Here is an 18,941-nt window from a genome sequence, read left to right on the forward strand (position 1 = left end):
CCTGCTTTGCTGGACTTCTGTCCTCGTTTTCTCAGTATGACCTGCGGTCTGACTGTCCAAAAGGGAAAGTGATGTGGGTTCTGCCTTGCGAGGTCTCTCCTAGGGTACACATGGAGTCACAAATCATTTCTAATATTTGAACTCTCATGGGACATGCCAAAAAAGCATACATTTTGTGGACCCTTCATGGGCCTCATTCCTGGCTTGCCTTCTTTCAAAGACTTTGCATCTGCCGCTGATGGGATAGTTCTCCAAACCCAGCTCTCATGCTTGGCATGTTAAACCCGAGGGCACAGGCTGCATATTGCTGGCATATCCCCAACTGGGTAGTCACAGGGCCTGTGTCAACCATCCCTCAAAATCAAGTCCGTGACCACCTAATAAATAGAAGTGCTGTTTGCCTCACGCCACCTGCTAGTTTTCCCTTATTCCAGACACTAAATTAGGTGCCGGGTCTTTACTACTGAGGGGAGGCTGTACAACAGCCCATCAAATCACTCTTTCTGCCACACACGAAAGCAGGGAACTTCACTCAAAATTAGTCACATCTCCCTCATGTTCCTTTGTTTCATTATTTATTTCACTGCGGTAAGAACATGTGACAGGAGGTCTACCTCCCTGGTGAGTTTTGTGTGTCTGGCACAGGACAGCTCCCCACAGAGCCCTCACCCAGCAGCGTCTGAATTGCTCATCCTGTTTGCCGAGGCCCCCCGGAGCCCTTAATGCCACTTTAACCATCGTATGCTCACGTGTGCACACTCCAGGCTGGATGAGATGCCCTTTTCATAGAAACCGGAGTGAGCGCGCCTGAATGAATGATAGATAGGCTGGATGTTTCCCTGGCCACAGACCCCCCGGCTCTGGGTCTAGAATGGTGGTCGGGTGGTTCCTGAGTGTGGCGGTGTGAACTCTTGAGGCCGACACCGCTCATCGCTGTATCTCGCGGCCCAGCCCGGGGCCTGGCACACACAGGGCTGGTACTGGAGCGGCATGACTGGCCGAGCCAACGTGATGGGACAGAGGAAGGGGCCTTGCCCACTGTGGCTCAGGAATGGTGGTCCTACAGGTGGCGGGACTTTTGTTTTTATTGATGCCAAATGAACTCAGACACTGTGTTTCCAAAACTGTAATATTTTTACCCACCCATAATTTTCAAGGCCGGACTCTAAGAAAAATTAAGAATTCTGTGCTGCAATGTTCTTTGGCATAAATAAAACAGCCCCTCCCTTCTTGATCTAAATGGATGTGATGTGAAAAAAGGCCAGTGGGTCTCCAAGCTCGGCACCAGCGGGTCGGCTAGAGCAGCAGTCCCGTGGGTCTGTCAGAGCAACTCCGTGGCCACAGCGGTGAGGAGCCAGAGGCGGGCAAGAACTAGGTCTCCGTGTTAAAGAAGTGTTATCATTTAAATGCATAAACACAGAAACAAACTATAATGGAAAAACCCTGCATATACAAATGGGGTTGCCAGGTCGTAAGGGAAAACAAGTCAGATGAACGGCAAACTGCTGCAAGGGTACGGCACCCTTCAGATAGTCTCTCAACATGCATCCGGGAAACAGCTGGTCTGCCCATCTCTATGGTAACCGATAACCACGACTGGCAATGCACAGAATACAGCTCTGGTGTGCATGTCACCTGGTCCCTCTGCGAGTTCCAACTGTCGCTGTGCAGGGCAGACTCCCCGGGCTGAGCTGCGGTCCTCCCAGCGCATCTGATGAACTAGCGCTTCGAGGCTAAGGCGTCCCTGAAGCAAACAGGAAGGACTGCCCTTCCTGGTGGTTCTCCAAAAATATTCTGCTGCGTTTCTGCTCCCGCCTTGAGCCCGGCAGCTCTGGCACCATCTCCCGTGTCTGCTGCAGCCTGTGAAGAAGGGTGCGTCCCACACCAGATGCGTGTGATGCCATGGGGAGGGAGGCGAGCATGATTCGGGGTTTCTGCAGGGGGCCGGCACAGTCGGGCAGAGGTGCTTCGCACACCAGCACGTGCTCCAGAGAGCACGCCAGTGGGGAGAGGCCCAACTTAGACCCAGCGTGGGGCAGGGGCCTGGCCGAGAAGACCCGACCCCGACAGAAAAGGGAGTCACACACCCACACACCCACACACCCTCTCACAGACACATGCACCCCCACCCCACACACACACATGCTCACACCCCAAGTAGACTTCCGTTGCAGAAACACCTGTTTCACTGAAGAAAACCACAGCAGGTTAACAACTGATTGTTAGCAACCAAACTACACTCTAGTACCCGGTCCTTTGGAGGTATAACACTGGCTCCAGGTGAAGATCCGTGGAAACATCCAGATGGCTTTGCCTTCCTCAAAGGCAGCCTCGCCAGCAGCCTCAGGGCACGGCAGGGGGTGGGCTCCCTGGCCTGTCTTCTGGCCCTCAGAGTCTAAGTAAAGGCTTGTCAGGAGCACAGCTTTATCATCAGAAAAGTCTTCAAATAGAAGGAACTCTTGGTCCAGTGAGCCAGCCTCCCCATCACGGAGGGGATGGGCACAGTGGGCTAGAGAAGCAGCCGGGGCTCCTGCACTGTTCCACTGCCCCACTGAACAGACGTCAGACCCCGGGCACAGCCTGGCCGCACCCACACTAGTCCAGGCCCACTGCACAGCCCCAGTGGCCTCGGCTCCAGCACGTGCGCAGGGACCATGGCAGGCCGGGCGCCCTCCTGGGCCAGGGGCAGGCAAGGCTGGCTGAATGACCACTGCCCACTGAGGGCTGCCCAGCCAGTGGGTCGTGCCTGAGTCCCCTGCAGAGCTCAGCGAACACACAGGCACTCTTGCGGCAATACCAAACAGGTGACAGGCACCCACAGGCTTCTTGGAAACCCAGAACCCTCGTTAGTTTCAGGTGTGACAGCCCATCTGCCGTCACCACTTTCCACCCTATCTCCAAACACCCACATGCACAGGATGCCAGCTCTCCTCCTGCTGAATCAGACGGAATGTACCCGGCAACCCCCACAGGCAGCCCTGGGTCACCCCTTCGAGGAGGAAGGCACTGCTGAGGTCTGTGTAGGGACCTGGAGCCCCTGTGCCATTGGTTCTGCCCGGCAAGACCCCTGCCCCGGCTCATCAGCTAGAAAGTGACACGGGAAGGGGGACCCAGAACAACCGCTCTGACAGCGCAAGCAAGACCAGAGTGGCTGCCAGCCTCTGCAGAGCTGCAGGGGAGGTTCTGGGAGGCGGCTGTGGGCACAGCCTCCGCACACGGCCACCAGGCCCTGAGGACGTGGATGGTCCTGTGGACATGCTAAGGTAGTTTCGTCACTGCAGATGGCACCTGGAGGGGAGACCCCATCGGTGAATGGAGGCTTCCAAGCCAACAACCACTAGCTGCCAGAGGAGGCTCGTGTGCAGGGTCCTTGGGCTTCTCACGGGGAGAGGCCAGGCTCCACACTTAGCACGGCAGAGACACCTGTGGTAACAGCTCATGTGGCCACATTGCATGGAGGCCATGAGGACACGGCTGTCTTCCTGCACATCAGTCCTGGGTGCGCTGGGGCTGCGTGGGGACCCACGGAGACTGTGGAGCATTGCTCAGTCATCATGCTGCAGCAGCGATGGTGATAGTGACCCTGTGGCTGCGGCAGGGTCGAGATGGGAGCAGATCCAAGGAAGCGTCTTGTAGACGTGGAATCTCTCACCCACTGGCCCATTATCAAGGCCTTAGTCTCCTTAGTCTTGGGGCTCACAGAGGAAGCTGTTGTCAGATGGCTCTTGTAACTTTGTTTCCAGAAATCTCAAAATACTTCCAAGATATCCTGGCATTTGACTTTCTTCTTTTTTTTTTGGCTTTTTATTCAATGCCAGAGATTTTGTTGAAAGACAGTCCCAATGGTCTCAGATCAAAAGAAAACTATTAATATTTTCTGCGTGTCTTAAAAATACAAACTCCACAAATTTTCAAAGAAAATATGAGAAAAATCCATCGTTGTAAACCACTGCATGTCTTTTCAAGGTCAATGGTTAGATCATAATATGAAATGCATAAAACATTTTAATCCAACTCAATTAAATATGGACTAAAATATTTTAATGGTTGTTTCCAAACTAGTGCATCCAAAAGACGCGAGCCTATCCTGTCACGCACCCAGGATGTGAAAATGCCCTCAAAATACACAGCTTCACGTTTGCCACACTAATGCTGCGACACACTGGCCAGTCTCAGCAGCGGGCAGTTGATGGGGAAGAACCTGATGGCCTTGGCCTGCCTGGAGCCGTGAAAGTGGGTGTTTCTATCCCCTCCCTCCTCCACCCTCAGAGGGAAGCTAGTGACCTGGGTGTGCTGTAGAATCCACAGTACTTGCACCCTCAGAGGACAGAGGAGAGTAGCCACCCCCGTGGGCCCCACCAGCATCCGGGATCACCACCCCACACACTCGCCATGAGCCATTTCCGCACACTGGCGCCCAGAGCAGGTGGGGGTTAAAGGCTGGACAGCAGGCGGGGTTGGCAAGCACCTGGCAGAACAGACCAGCCTGCATGGAGGAGCCCATCCTCTCTGGTGAGGTCCCACCCGCACTGCGGACCAGGGTCCAGGCAAGGTAGCTCCTGTCAGAAGCCTGGTGGCAGCCTGCAAATCCCTGTAACAGGAAAAGCCCCTGAAGCGGACAGACTCAAGTTGCCTTCAAGACGGGGGCCAACAGCAGAGGCTTCAGAGCCACCGTGCACCCCACATCTACAATACAGAGGTGCGTGATGCTGTTATTGGAAAACATGGTGTGTGGCTAACATTGTCTCTTTAAAGGGACTTTTAATATTCGCTCCCCTTGGCAGCAGACGCACCAGATAAACACGCAGGCATCTGTGTATTCTTTCTAGGTTAATGCTTTTGACTCAAATGAAACTGGCTTTTGTGAAGTAGGCTTTGTTTTTTAGCTACTCTCTTATCACACTTTTTGCCTCACAAATTTATGGGATGAAATATGTCCGGTGAGGTGAACAAGAATCCCAGCCAAGGTGAACAAGAATACCCAGAAAAATGAGGCTGGATTCACACACAAATAAGCTAACAGCAAATGAGAGCTTAACTCAAATGTGCCCTCTCTCCAAAAGCAGCTGGACGCTGGCCTGCAGGTGGGCAGGGCAGAGCCCCAGGGGACAGGCCCAGGAGGCAGCCTGGCCGGCCAGGGGGCTCGGCAGCTCCCAGCACCACTGCCAACCCAGGGAGCCCCCCCACCCTCTGGCCGTGGTCTAACTAGCCCACCAGGGGTGCCCCGGGAGCACTGGCTAATGCCGAGGCCTCACTGACAGCTTCCTTGTGGCCTCCACACGGTATCTGCCAGAGTCCAAAAGGAACACAAGCCTCAAACTTTACCCTACTCCCACAGCACTCGTTTACACAGGCCACCGGCGATTCCTTCTAGAAGCTTCACCTGACACTTGAATTTATTCTTAGGTCACTTCGTACTTCCCAGCAGACATCAGGTGTAATGCTACCGTCCAGGCATAAAGTCACAGCCAAGGTTTTCTGAGCTGCATGTGTGCAGGCCACACAGACTAGACAGAACGAGGGGACATGCTCCCTTCCACGCATGCTGTCCACACCAGTTTCCATAGGCTCGACCGTGCTGTTTCCATGGTGAGACTCACTGCTAGTCCCCCCAAGTGCAGACAATGTCCAAGAGCCCTGTTCTTCCCAGCGGAGGTGAAAGGGCTCCACAGGTTCACCAGGGTGAAAGGCAAATGGGGACAAGGCTGAGCTCCTGGTGGGAGCGTGTCCCTGGGGTGGCGGCGTTTGCATCTTCAGTGGGTACCTCGTCTCCGTGGAAGACAACTAAGCCACGTCCTGGTGCCAGTGGGTCGGGAGGCTTTGTGGGCCATTCCCGTGGTGCCTGCGGTGGGAGTGCCTCCAGGCATCGGACGAGCCGCCCTCACCGAGCCTGTGGACTCCTTGGCCGCCTCGCCTCACGCAGAGCGAGCTGTCCTGCCCTGCAGGCCCTGCCGTCCATGAGAGAGGCTGGGGAAGAGCTGGGCAGCACGAGCACCAGGACCCCCTGCCAGTCTCACCCAGGCCACCGCGGAACATTGAGAAGGAGATTCCAGTCTGTGCACCTGATGGTTCCAGGGTCCCGAGGGCCTGACCCAGAGCTGAGCCAGCAGCAGCAAAGGCCTGAAAGGTCATGTGTCAGAGAGTGACGGCCACGGCTCTCACTCAGGAGCCCTCCATGGGAAATGCTGATTTACTAAATGCATTGATACTAAGTAACATAGGAGAACCTATTGAAAAAGATCAGCTTAAAGCTAATCAATCATAGAAGCTAATCAATCATATACTTTCAGAACCATATAGAATGAAGCTGCTTCAAGGTTTACCAGTGTCCCTTGTGTGAGCTGTTTCCGTGTGTGCGTGTCCCCATCAAATGAGCCTGAGATTTTTTTATTAAAGTTTTCTCCAAGGAAATTACAAACAGCATAGTTTACTAAAACCTAACTGGCCAGTAGCTGCAAAGACAAAATAGTGACACAGAATGAGGCATTTCAGGTAGGTGAGATTCAGTGAGTTTTCTTCTACTGTTTTCTGTGAATGGGAATGGATATTTAGGGAGAAAAAATTTTTCACTTACAAAAATCTTTTTTAAAGGTATGTTTTGCTTTGTGCCATTATTACAAAAAAAAAAAAGTTCTTTAGCTACACAAAGACTCCAGCCTGCCACTTCTAAATTCAAAGCTTCAATATATTTTCTTTGTAGATAGTACATAGAAATGTATGTAAGTAAATGAAATAATTGTAAATGCAGCCTATTTGACCTCTCTTCATCTTTTATGGAAATATCTGTAGAAGGAGATCTTGTATCTGTTTAACATTTCAGGCTATTTTTCCCTACTAAAGTAAAACTGAGTTTGTGAATCAGATTGCTTTTGTTCAACAAAAATTACAGTTCTTTCTCTTCCATGCATTTCCAAAATACTATTATTTTATATTTGGGCCAGAGTTAGAAGAAAAGTCCTCCCAGCAGATCCAGTCCCTGGGCACGTGGGTGAGCTGCAGCTTCACTGGGCATCGCTGCCACCCCACACCCGCTGTGCTTGGATTCAGGTAATGCTCCCACCACAGCACCTTCAGCTAAAGTAAGAATCAACACTTCATTCACTGCATTTTTCCCTTGTCAACCCGACAGCATGTTGAATTGAATTGAAATCCCATTTTCCATCTAACAGTAGCTGATTCCTGTACTCCATGCACCCCTTTTGGAGCAGCCAGGGGCTTCAGCAGCTGAGGCTGACCCATGATGGCACTGGCCACCTGGAGCCTGGGCAGGGGGCTCGGAAGCTGGGCACGCAGGGAGGAGCTGGGCACCCACATTCTCAGGGCAGATCAGCTCACCCAGCCCCTTCTGTGCCTCAGCTCTCTCGGACTTCCCATTCCCCACCAGGTGGGAACAAACCCCTACATCACACATTCAAGCCCACCATCTGCTTCTCAACCCTCTCCCATTCCTCATCCTGCTTCCCTCCGCTGGCTTCTCTGGGGCCCTTGCAATGGCAGGTGAAGGGACACCATCAGACCGCCATGTGACCGACACATGTGACACGGTGCCCCAACGACAGGGCAGATGGTCTCGGGACATGGTGTCCCCAACGGTGGGGGAGACAGACTTAGGACGCGGCGCCCTGACAGTGGTGGGAAGATGGACTCAGCCTTCTCTGCCAGCCTCTCATGTACAGAGGGCTTCCCGGGTTCTTCTGGATTCTCGGCCTGGAGAGGCACCCGCTTTGGTTCATGCCCTGGCCTTTCTGTGGCCCTTAAATGTGAAAGGCCCTAGAGCACTCTGAATAAACAAAGTGCAGTGGCAGAGGAGCCCTAGATCACGTGTAACCGTCCGTTACAGGCACCAGCGCCCTACTGGGAGCAGGAAGGCTCTGGATCAGGGGCCTATGGACATGGCAGCAAATGCATGCATGGACAGGCGCTGCCCTGGGCACAGACAAGGGCCCAGGGTGAGCAGAAGCCCGCCGCTGCAGAGAGCCTGGGATGAGAGCACGCAGTGTGCTTTAAGACACCAGTAGAAGGGCCCGCGTCTAAGGAACAAGACAAATTCTTTGTCACACAGCAAAGCGCCTCGCATCTGTTCACCTAGGGTGTATTTCATGATGAAGGGAAGAAAGATCATGTCATTTAAAATACAGCCAAGCAGGGGGCCGAGCTGGTCGGATGTTTGCTCTGTTTAAGGGATTGTTGGAGCTGACAGCGAGGCGACCAGAACAGCTCCACAAACACAGTTTTGGCCTGTGTGGTCTTTTTACACAAAGGATGAGTAAAACAAGATAAGTTTCTTTCCAAATGCAACTCTATGTGTGCTTGAAACATCAGCATATTTTGATAAGTCATTCACATGGGAAGCGTGTCAGTGCTTTGCTGTAGGCACACAAGATAAACCCTAAATCTCACTCTTGAATCAGGAAAACCAAAAATTACAAGTGTAAAACTGACACAGAAAGAAAACACTGGAAATGGTGCAGGTGTTATCATCCCTTTGCTAAAGGGAAAAACGGGAAAGAGTTGAGAGAAGCAATAATAAACTTCAGTGAGAATAATTTTGCAAGACTTTGGAAACATTCTGTGGCTCTCCTGGATGAATCTGTGTCATGATGACATAAAGCTTTCTGAGATAAGAGAGCATTAAACAAGCTTTTAAAAAACGACTCTGCTCTTGAGATTCACAGAAATTAACTCTTCTTCCTTACATGATCTGAAAGCTCACTAACATTAAACCTTGAGCATTTAACATATAAAAACTTGGCGAGGATGGAAATGAAATGCCGGTATTTACATTTTAATGGTCGGTCTATGAGTCTTTGAACCAATAATCAAATAGCAACCTACCTTTGCAGTTTCCACGGTACGCGATCTCCAGCTGGGGGTCTTTGCATTTGGCACGTTGAAATTCACAGCGAGACAAGAAGGTCCTTCCATCAGATGCACAGAGAGGTTTCTGAGGGGAGCCCCCGCAGTCCACGCTGCAGTCTCTGTCTTTATCTTGGTCAACTCTCAAAAACTTGGGGAAGGAAAGAAAAAGAGGCCAAGCAAATGTAAGGAAATGTTCTGCAGAGCGGGAGGAGGCAGGCCGTCTAAGGCCATTGGATGTCGGAGAAGGGAACGCAGTCAAGGGAGCACGGGAATCTCTGAAAACTTTTGCCGAATGTAACCAGCGATGCTCGGCGTCAGTCTGCCTGCAGCCCTGAATGCCCTCCTAAATGGCGTGGCAAATGGTTCACGCTGCCCTGGGCTGCGTCTGCATTCCTAGCAGGCTGAATGGCAACCTTCTTTCAACTCTAAGTCCATTTGCTAGTTTACTCCCACGTCCACTAAGCTTTGTTGTCATTGTGGAAGTTCCAAATGTCTGTTTGGAAGTGGGGGGGGCAGCCTCCGGACTAAATCCATGCCCTGGGAGCCCAATACCCACATGAACTAGATGAACATTTTCCCAGCGAAAGCCCACACTCTGAGGAAGTTGCTTGCTTACTTCAGTGACATGCACCACCCAGGAGGGCATGGGGGACACAAGTCAGGGGCCGCCCCAGACTGCAGGGGTGCCAGAAGGAGGCTGCCCGAAGGAGCCCACTGAGATGGCCCCAGTGGCACGTCACATGCTGCAGTGCCCAGGTACCGCTCCAGGTCCCCACCTGCCACCGCTCCCTCCAGCGTCGGGGACACACCACGTCAGAGTGGAGCGTGTCTTCCAATGAGGCCCAGGTGTGCCCGTCTGCTCCCACACCACCCTCCTTAGACCAGTGCCAGCACCCTGCCTGCTCCCTGGCTTCCCGGTCCCACCCCACAGGTTCTGGCATCATCCCACCTAGTCCTCGTCCTGCACACAGAGCAACAGGAAGGCCTGGGCAGCTTCACTCTTCAGGACGGATGGAGCCACTGCCACCTTTGGTCTTTGGAGCATCACCTGCCCTTGGAGGTGTTTTCTCTGGTTTGTGGCACATTAATAATTCAGTGAGGGAGAGAAAGAAGTACCTCAAATGCACTCCTTGACACAAAGACATGGTCAAAGGCATTCAGCCAGAGTTAGTTTTGTAAGTCTCCTGCTCGTTGCAGAGCATTTAGAGCAAATTACACTAAAATACATGTCAGGGAACATCAGAGTGACCGCAGAGCAGGGTGACCAGACCGGAAGCCAGATACCAGACTCTTGGTTCCTTAGCCAAACCTCAGCAGAGACTGTGCCCTACGGTGAAATCACTCCCACCGAAAACATGGCTACAGGGTGAAGAACAGGAAGCAGAAGACAAGTCCCCCAGAGATGGCACCTCGTGCGGCCCTGACACAGTGTCAGGGAAGCCGCTCCCAGGGTGGGGGGGGACATGGTGCTCACACCCACTCTTACTTGTTAAAAGTGTTAAGGAGAAGTCCATCTTATAAAGGTCCCCTGACCCATCTGATTTCCGAATAAGGGCCAGGCAGAGCCCGGTTCTGTGCCTGCGTCCAAACTACAGTGAGACCCCCCGGTGTCTGAAGTCCCACCCAGGTCCCTCGCTCGCATCCCACTCTCACACCTCCTGTGGTCACGGTCTCGACCTTACTTGGGCAGAACATGTGCCTAGTAACGACTCTGAAACAAGGCCACGGGCTCCAGGCAGCCACAGGTCTGGCTCCTGCAGGGTTTGCCCGACAAGCCCCCACACAGAGCAGGTTCTTGACCACGGTGTGCCACAGGAGCAGGCTGGACACCGAACATCCCCTTGACAGCCCTCTCATTTCTGGAGTCAGTGGGAAACCCGCTTTGCCACCATTGAGGGGCATGTACACCAAATGGGTGGGGAAAGCAGAGAGGGTTCTGCAGAGGACGAGAGGGGCCCCCATACTCATCTCACCACCACCCCATGGTGAAAGAAACCTGTGGCATCTGACTGCCTTGCTCTGTGACAAAAAGCCAAATGCCACCTGCTCTCACACCCTGGGGGCATGACCAGAGGCTGTCCGTTTTGGATGGAATGCTGTGTGGGTCTGGGGGTTCGGTGGGAGACACTCACAGGTGCACCAATGAAGAGATGGAGGCTCCCAGGGGACACCAAGCCCAGAGAGTCTGTGGGCAGCTAAAACCAGACCAGGGACTTGGGAACCAGGTCTGTACTCTCCACTGCAGTCACACATGGTGCAGCACTGGACCCAAAGGTGCCCAGGCTGGGTCTTTCTCCAGGACATGCCAGGGCTACAATATTCACCACTCTGCACCCCACCCACCAAAAAAGACAGGACCAACTTTGGAAAAGGGGCCTTGCAAAGGCACGTGGAAGGGGGGCTGGAGGGATGGGCCCCAGTGTGCCCTCTGTCCCGCCCTCCCAGCCCCTTCTCAGGTTTCACCTCCCCCTGTGTGAAGGCGGCCGAGTGCTGGCTCAGGCCTGGCGCCCTCCGGAGTGGAAGATTCTTACTCCCTCGCGCACCTCGGTTTACTCACTGAAGCAGATTCTTCACATTTTTAACAGTCTTGGTTTATATTGTGAGATAGCCAAGCACGGGATTCTCTGAAGACAGTCCTCTTCTCCACTCTTTGAGATGGAACATCTAAAGCTTTAATGTTGTCACATCCCCGCCCAGGCACCATCGCCGGCACAAAGAAGCGCACCATCTGAGACAGGCAGAGGGCTCTGGAAGCCCGACACCTCCCCACTGGGCGTCTGCACTGCCCCCCTGCAGGTGCTAACACAGGAAGAACCAGCTCTCTGCCCTCATCTGCATGTTCCACACAAAAATAGGGCATTTCACCAGTACAAGATGAGGGCACAATTCACCCTGTGTGCAGCTCAGCCAGAAGCTTGGGCATGCAGGTCACTGGGTTCTTGGTCTGCAACCCAGCATCGAAGTCATTAGCCTCATGCAGCTGTCCAGGTAGACATTAACTAAAGCCATGTGAGACTTGCGCTCCCATGGTGCCCTGCACAGGCCACCCTTCCAGCTCCCACGGGCCACCTGTCTGGAGCCTGGGGTGGGCGGGCGGATGGCAGGGAACCTGCTCTCACTGCAGGCTCTTCTTTTCGATGTTGCTACCTGGAAGCAAGGGTTCAAGGGCAATCAATCTCCTAAACTGGGTCTTCAATCCCAATGTTTAGAACAGATGCAAAAAGATGAATAGAAACTGCTTCCATGGCTATATTACTAATGAAACACATCCAAAATGCTGAGAAAGAAGCATTTATTGAAAAAAATTATCTGAAAATTCACACCTATAATTTTAGGAAAAGAGAAAAGACCTTAATTATAGGAGGAAGAGAAACGTGAAGAATTTTGTGAGGACATAGAGGACTCTGAGGGACCTCAAAGCTAATTTAGAAGTGACATGAAGAGCAGGAGACACAGTGATGGGGGTGAGGACAGACGTAGGGTCAGCTGGACAGAGGAGAGGACAGACGTGCGTGACCTGGGGGAAGCCTGGGCTTGTCCCGCTCCTGTAGTGTCACCTGGGTGGACCAAGGCAGGTGGAGAAGCCCTGGCACAGGGAGCCAGGTGGGCAGTGCCATCCATGTGAGGCACGCACAGGAATGCACAGGCACAAGCGGCACAGGGCCAGCTGCAGCCTGTCCCCCAAGGTTCCCTCTCTGAGGATCCCCGGCCTTCCCGCCTGAAGCTCCAGAAGACACTACCCAGGTCATCGCCAGCTGTGCCCCAAATGTACACTCGCCTCCCGAGAGCTGCTCCCAGCATCACACACATTGTCTGCATCCTACAGAGAAGCCAGGAGTTGCAAAGAGATGCCAGGAAACACCCAGGCTTATCAGAGGAAACGCCAGAACCGGGGCAGCAGAGCTGGGACAGGGTGCAGTGGCACCAGCTGATTGGCATTGCATTTTGGGGAGCCAGGCACCAACACCCTGATTCTGGCTGAGCCGACACCTCTCTTTCACCACCTGGAGAACCAGGACCCAAGGGCAGGTGTGAGCCCACACCCCACTCTCCAGAGCCCCTGCCACCTTTGTACTTGGCTCTGGGGCAGTGGCTCCAGCCAGGGGCCTCTATCCATCTCTAGGGGAAGAGCATTGAGAATAATTCACTTCTCAAATTGTACCTGCTCCACGGCCTGGGGTTTTCTGCCCCAGAAAGTCAGTTAATCCTCAGCAGAACAAGTCTGAGACACTGTAATTTCCAATGTACTTAAAAAGCATTTCTCAGCAATGATGCATCAAGGGAACATTTCTAGTGTGGGTCCAGTTATCCAGAAGGGTTTGGACGGGCTCTCTGACCCTAGTAAAGTGCTTCAGTGAAAGTCCAGACAAATGCTATCTGGGTGTTAAATCCAGAAAAACAGGAGAGGGAAAAGGATAGGAGATCTATCCAGTGTTTTTACTATTTACTAAGTGGATTAGCCTTTTATGCCCCTAAAACCTAATAGAGAAAGACAGGTTTTAGGGGCATAAAAGGCTAATCTACTTAGCAAATAGTAAAACAGGGTCATCACAACGCCTGCCCACACGTGTGCAGCTTCCTGGTTGCAGACCCTGCACTTCTGCTGCTGGTGAAGAACAAATCCACCCAGAGTGCTGGGGAGGAGAAACCACTCCAAGTGACATCTGGTTTAGCTATTCAACAAATCTGCCAAGTTTTAGACCAATGTGCCTGGCATAATGTCAAACCAAGAAAACAATGAGGTTTATAATGGAAACAGAGACAAAACTTTAATTTAGGATTGTTCAAATAGCAGCAGAATGATTCCACACTTGTAATATTCCGAAGTTACTGAGCCCACGGTTGTTGACATGCCAAACTCACAGAAAGCGGCTACCGCACAGAATCAAATTATGTTTTTCGAAGGGCAACTCCTGTAGGATTTCTTGTCCAAAACACTGACTGGGGAAAACCAAGGAAAATAGCAGCAAGCAACAAAGAAGTTACAAATGAGAACCTCGCCTGATGAAACAGAGGTGGCTGCAGCAAATTTCCTTAGCCACCACAGAACTGGGGAAAGATAACAAGGATCTATACACTTATAAAAATAGGTACCACCTTGTCAACTTGTTTGTCTAAAGTGAATTTTAACTAACCAGGACTTAGTATACTTAAAATGTTCCTGTTAATATACCAAACTAATGTTATTTTTAAAATGTAATACTATTATATGGCCAAATCTTATCACACCCATGTCCACTCTAAAGCTGGCTTGGCCTTTATATTTTGACTGTCGTCTTCCGCACAGCTTTCCTTAGGTTCTGGAAACCTGTCACTTATTTTAGAGTTTGCACATCATTCCTAAACACTGACCTCCAGCATTGTGCACAGCTATACAGTATCTTGGGCAAGGTAAGATTATAAAATAATGGGAATTGGGTTTCTAAGAAACCTACACCAATAAAGGCCAATGTTCAAGTCACTTCTGAGTACCTTGAAACATTCCAACGGTTTAGTTTTCACTCAAGTTTGCGAGCTCTTCCTCTGAAACCACTTTCACAACCACCTGTGACAGACTCACGAAATGTCATGGGCTGGGGTCACGGCATTTCCCCTGGTAGTCCAGGGTGACCCCCACCAGCCCACAACACAGGGACACCAGGGCACTCCCCTCACAATGAGGACGGCAGCCCCGAAGCCCAGCGGGACGCGGCACCATGCTCAAAGTGAAAGCACTCCGCCCCGTAGGAGGGGCCACATGCGGGCCTCTTGCCACTGCCCACATTTTGTCCCACAAGAGGGTGCTGTCTCTCAGTGTCACCCCATGTCCACCATCACCTCATGACCAGGAAAGAAGTCCTCTTAGCTCTGCCACTCCACGTCATCTGTGGTTACAACCATGAAACGTGGACCTGCCAGGCTTACACGTCTAGCCTCTAGCGCAGGCCTACGACACTCAGAAAATGGATTTTCCGGGCTCGGCTAATCAGATGTGATCAGCCAATGGCTGCAAGAGCCTGACCGTCCATGCACGCCCATGGGGGCAGGCCTTCCCGTGGCCGTGGTGCATCGCTGGCGCTGAGCACACAAAGGGAGCCACAGGGAGGCAAAGCAGGAAAGGGGAAATTTGTGAATTAAAAATAAACCCTGTGCTTGTGTGTGTGTGTGTGTGTGTGTGTGTGTGTGTGTGTGTGTGTGTGTGTATGTGTGTCTGTGTGTATGTGTGGTTAGCAATGTGTCTATTTGTTCCAGAAAAGGCTAAGGGCATCAAAGGCCAGCTCACTGTCCATCAGACTTAGGGTTCCACAGCCAAGGTCCCCATTCTGTTTAGTGCCTGTCATGTGGTCAGCTGGCAGTATCCCCTTGGAAATAGCAAAATAAAATTGTAACAAAGTACAGACGGCTTCTCTGCATCTGTGTCTGCTAAGATTGAAACAGTCCTACGGCTCATATGTGCAGATATTTTAACTTGAGTATCGAATTACTGTTTTGGTTTAGGTTTTCCTTAAATAATTTATTGTCATTAGTAATAATACTTTTGATCTCTAGATATGCACTTAAGCTCTGCCTGACTCTGGTGGAAGTCGTCCATGAGGATTTTAGGGCCGACCGACTTCAAATACTTATTTTAAAAGATGCATGCCATGCACGGGGTCATCACAAGACTGAAACCAAGCTACCTCCGCGGTCCAGCTTCCAGAACCCGCCCAGACCGTCCGGCGCGCCTGGAAACACCCTTCCCGATTCCTGCCTCTCCCCTCATCCCACTCTTCAAGCATATTGGAAACTAACTTCTTCATATGACCTTAGCATCCATGACCTCTCACACACACACTGACTTGTGATTTTAATGTAAAAAGTCACTTTTATGTTCAGTCTTGTCTGTCTCTGGCTTCTTCATGACCCAGACTCATCCAGCTTCCACTGGGCCCAGATCAGAACCACTGCATTACTTAGATACACGATGGGGAAGGCCTGATGGGGGAAGTACTGGGAAAGCACTGGGCTGACCCACCGCAAATTATTCAGGAAGGTCCAGAAATATTTCCTGTTGTCAAGGATGACCTCCCCAGAGCTATATGGGGTCGTCCTTTATAAGAGAAAGCACATCACCTGCCCTCCTTCTGGGACATGCAGATGTGCAGATGGGGAAGCTCCCTCCAGGTCTGACCCCATGTGAGCAGGGAGTTGGCATCCCCAGGGCAGCCTCAGCCTCACCCCCGGTGCCCGGCAGCAGTGAGCTTGTGGCCACGGCAAATGGCGCTGAAGAGAGATGAGATGCCTGGGCTTCGTCAGCAGAACACACCCAGCCCTGGGCTGGGGCGCTGGTGTTTACACCAGCAGTCTGAAAGCTCTCCTGGGCCTGGGCTAGCTGCCCTCGGGACAGGCTGCCCCAGTTTGAGGCAGGTTCCATGACTATAAACCCAGGGGTTCGCATCAGGTTTCTCAGGTCCCACCAAGGCCTAAAACCCGAAGCCTCTGCGGGCAGACTCCTTGTCTCAGAGTCCCCACCATGCAGCTTGGCGGGAGACGGGCATGTGCACATCGATGGGTGGTGCTGCTCCCAGAGCGGCTGCAGACCTGGAAAGGGGTGGGTGCCCCCTCTGGGGCCCATGCGTCCTGGTGCAACTGTGTGTCATTCTGCACAAGGCACTACACGCCTCAGAGGAGGCTCGCTGATTTCCTCCCTCGCACACTTCACTCTAGAACTGCTGCCGGAGGGCCCAGGATGACCCCGCGGAGGACGGGTCTTGAAGTCTTCCTCCTACGAGAATGCTCAGGAGTCTGAGCCATCTGTCACCTCTCCTCCCATGAACACAAAGACCTGCCCCAGATGCATGAAGGCAGGGCTGAGTGTTTACAAGGCTAACAGAAGGAACGGGGTCAAGCATGTTTTCTAGATCTTATTGTGGGTCGAACTATGTCCTTCCCCTGAAAAATATGTATGCACTTAACCCCAGTCCCTGTGAGTGTGACCATATCTGGAAATAGGGTCTTTGCAGGCATGACTGACTTATGACGAGGTTCCACTCAGTTAGTGGACCCCACGTCCAGTCACCAGTGATATGGGTTGAATTGTGTACCCCCCCCATTTCACATGGGAAGTTCTACCTCCCATCACCTCAGAGTGGGACCATCTTTGGAAAAAGGACTGTGGCAGGTATAACCAGTTACATTAGACTGGGCCATGCTGAAGGGAGTGACCTTTAACCCAATATGACTGGGGTCCTATAAAAAGGGGAACTGCGGACACAGACGTCAGAGAGAGAAGGCCACAGCAAGACAAATGGGTGGGGGGATGTGTCCACAAGCCCAGGAACATCCAAGATGGCCAGTAACCACCGAAGATGCCTGGACCAGAGCCCCCACCCAGCCAGGACCCGGCCCTGCCACACCTGCCCACACCTGCTCCCTCCAGGCGAGAGACTGCCTGTCTGCTGTGGAGAGCGATTTGCCATGACAGTGTAGGACACTGACACAGATGGGCTGCCTCACAACAGCAAAGGAGAGAAATACCAAAATAACGTTGTAGAAGTCATCACATTAAAAAACTCCAGTCACAATAATTGTTAAATTTTACTACTTTACATATAAAAGTTAAATAGAAATTACCCCCCCACACAAAAAAAAATACTCAAAAGGGGAAAGAGAACCACATCTATATGTGGATTGTGGGCATGTGTGTACATATCCTTTGATTAAAATGTAGTTTCAAATTCACTCTGTATGAACTCCTTTCCTACACATCATATTGCCACATGAGTGAGGAGGCTCAATAAATACTAAAATCCATTAGGAAACAAACTTCCCAGTTCTTTTCTGCACTCTGTATATCCTAAAACAAAGACCACTTTTGCTGCCAGCCTGATGAGAGGGAATGGGGTCTGGATAATTTATAAGCCGAGGATTGGTCACTTATGCCTGCGATGAGCCCATTTATGTGGCACACTCACCCCAGCCAGCGTCAGAAGACCAAGGATAGTGGCGACAGGTGGCCCGAGGAGGTGTCTGAACAGCAGAAATCCTGGGGGTGTGAGCTGCAGAGAAGAGGGGCCTCGGAGCTCTTGGAGGACTGACCTCATTGTTCCCGTTATGCTCAGAGACGACACTGGTGCACCCGGACAGGCGCAGCATGACAGGCCCTTCGAGGAGGACAACAGTGACCAGAGGTGAACACAGGAGGTCTGCTCTGTGCAGCCGGGAAGTGGCCAGTAGCTGAGGTGGACAGGAGAGTGGGGCCAGGGTACCCTGGGACCCCTCCAATATGGAGGGGCCTGAGAGATGCAGGGCAGAATCCCTTCTCAGGAACGACTCTGTCCCATCTAAACTCCGCCCCCAGCAGCGGGTGCAGACCTGAGTGCCCCTGCAGGAGGCTGCGGGTGTCTCGGAAGGCACCCTGGTCTCCTCTCCAGGGTCCCTTGATCTGCTGAGCCTCCACCACCAGCTGCCCGCCTTCTGTCCACTCACATGCAGTACATACGGGACCGGCCAAAACCGAATGCATGAACTAGGTGATTAAAAACCAAAAAGACAAAACCCATTCCTGCGTGATCTGCACTTCCCTGGCCTGGATGCTGCTGATCAGAAGTTCACAGAGGACTTCACTGCCCTGGAATATGCCCGTCCACGCCACTGCACCCCGCAGCGCAGCGCGATCCTGCTCCATGCGTGATTCTCCTTCATTAAAAGCAACTCTGTGAAGGCTGAGGTCCCAGCCCGGACTTTTACTCCGTAGTGAAAAGTTACAAGATGCAGACTGGAACAGTAGAGAGTTGGAACCAGCACTATTTTCCTGCAAAATGCTGTAGAACCACGAGAAAATCTGAGCAAACTGAACAGTCAGATAAGCTTTCACGTACCGGCCGCTAAAACGCTGTAACGGGACCCTTGGCGGATGACCGCACCTGCAGCTTTGGGAAAAGATGTCTAGACGTGACTGAGACTCGCATGCAGAGGAGCAGCTCGCTTAGGCCTGAACTTAACCTCCGCAGCAGGGCCCGTCATGGGGAAGCGGCGGCAGAGAAACTACCCAGCGCGGCTCCCCCTTCGCTCAGTGCTCAGGACGGGGCGGGCCGCAGGGCCCCCATCAGGCGACCGGGATG

At 52.2% G+C, this 18,941-nt stretch overlaps 1 protein-coding gene across 2 annotated transcripts in view; it reads right to left on the reverse strand.

Moving 5' to 3' along the window:
• The window catches only part of SMOC2 (SPARC related modular calcium binding 2), a 136,345-nt gene that overhangs the window by 91,963 nt on the left and 25,441 nt on the right, over window positions 1–18,941 (reverse strand). For both annotated transcript variants that reach the window (XM_036926507.2, XM_036926508.2), the window contains exon 2: window positions 8,836–9,007. In XM_036926507.2, the coding sequence (XP_036782402.1) occupies window positions 8,836–9,007 (172 nt within the window). The remainder of the gene's footprint in view (window positions 1–8,835; window positions 9,008–18,941) is intronic.

This window comes from Manis pentadactyla, chromosome 12 (assembly GCF_030020395.1).
Source record: "Manis pentadactyla isolate mManPen7 chromosome 12, mManPen7.hap1, whole genome shotgun sequence".
Classification (NCBI taxonomy): domain Eukaryota; kingdom Metazoa; phylum Chordata; class Mammalia; order Pholidota; family Manidae; genus Manis; species Manis pentadactyla.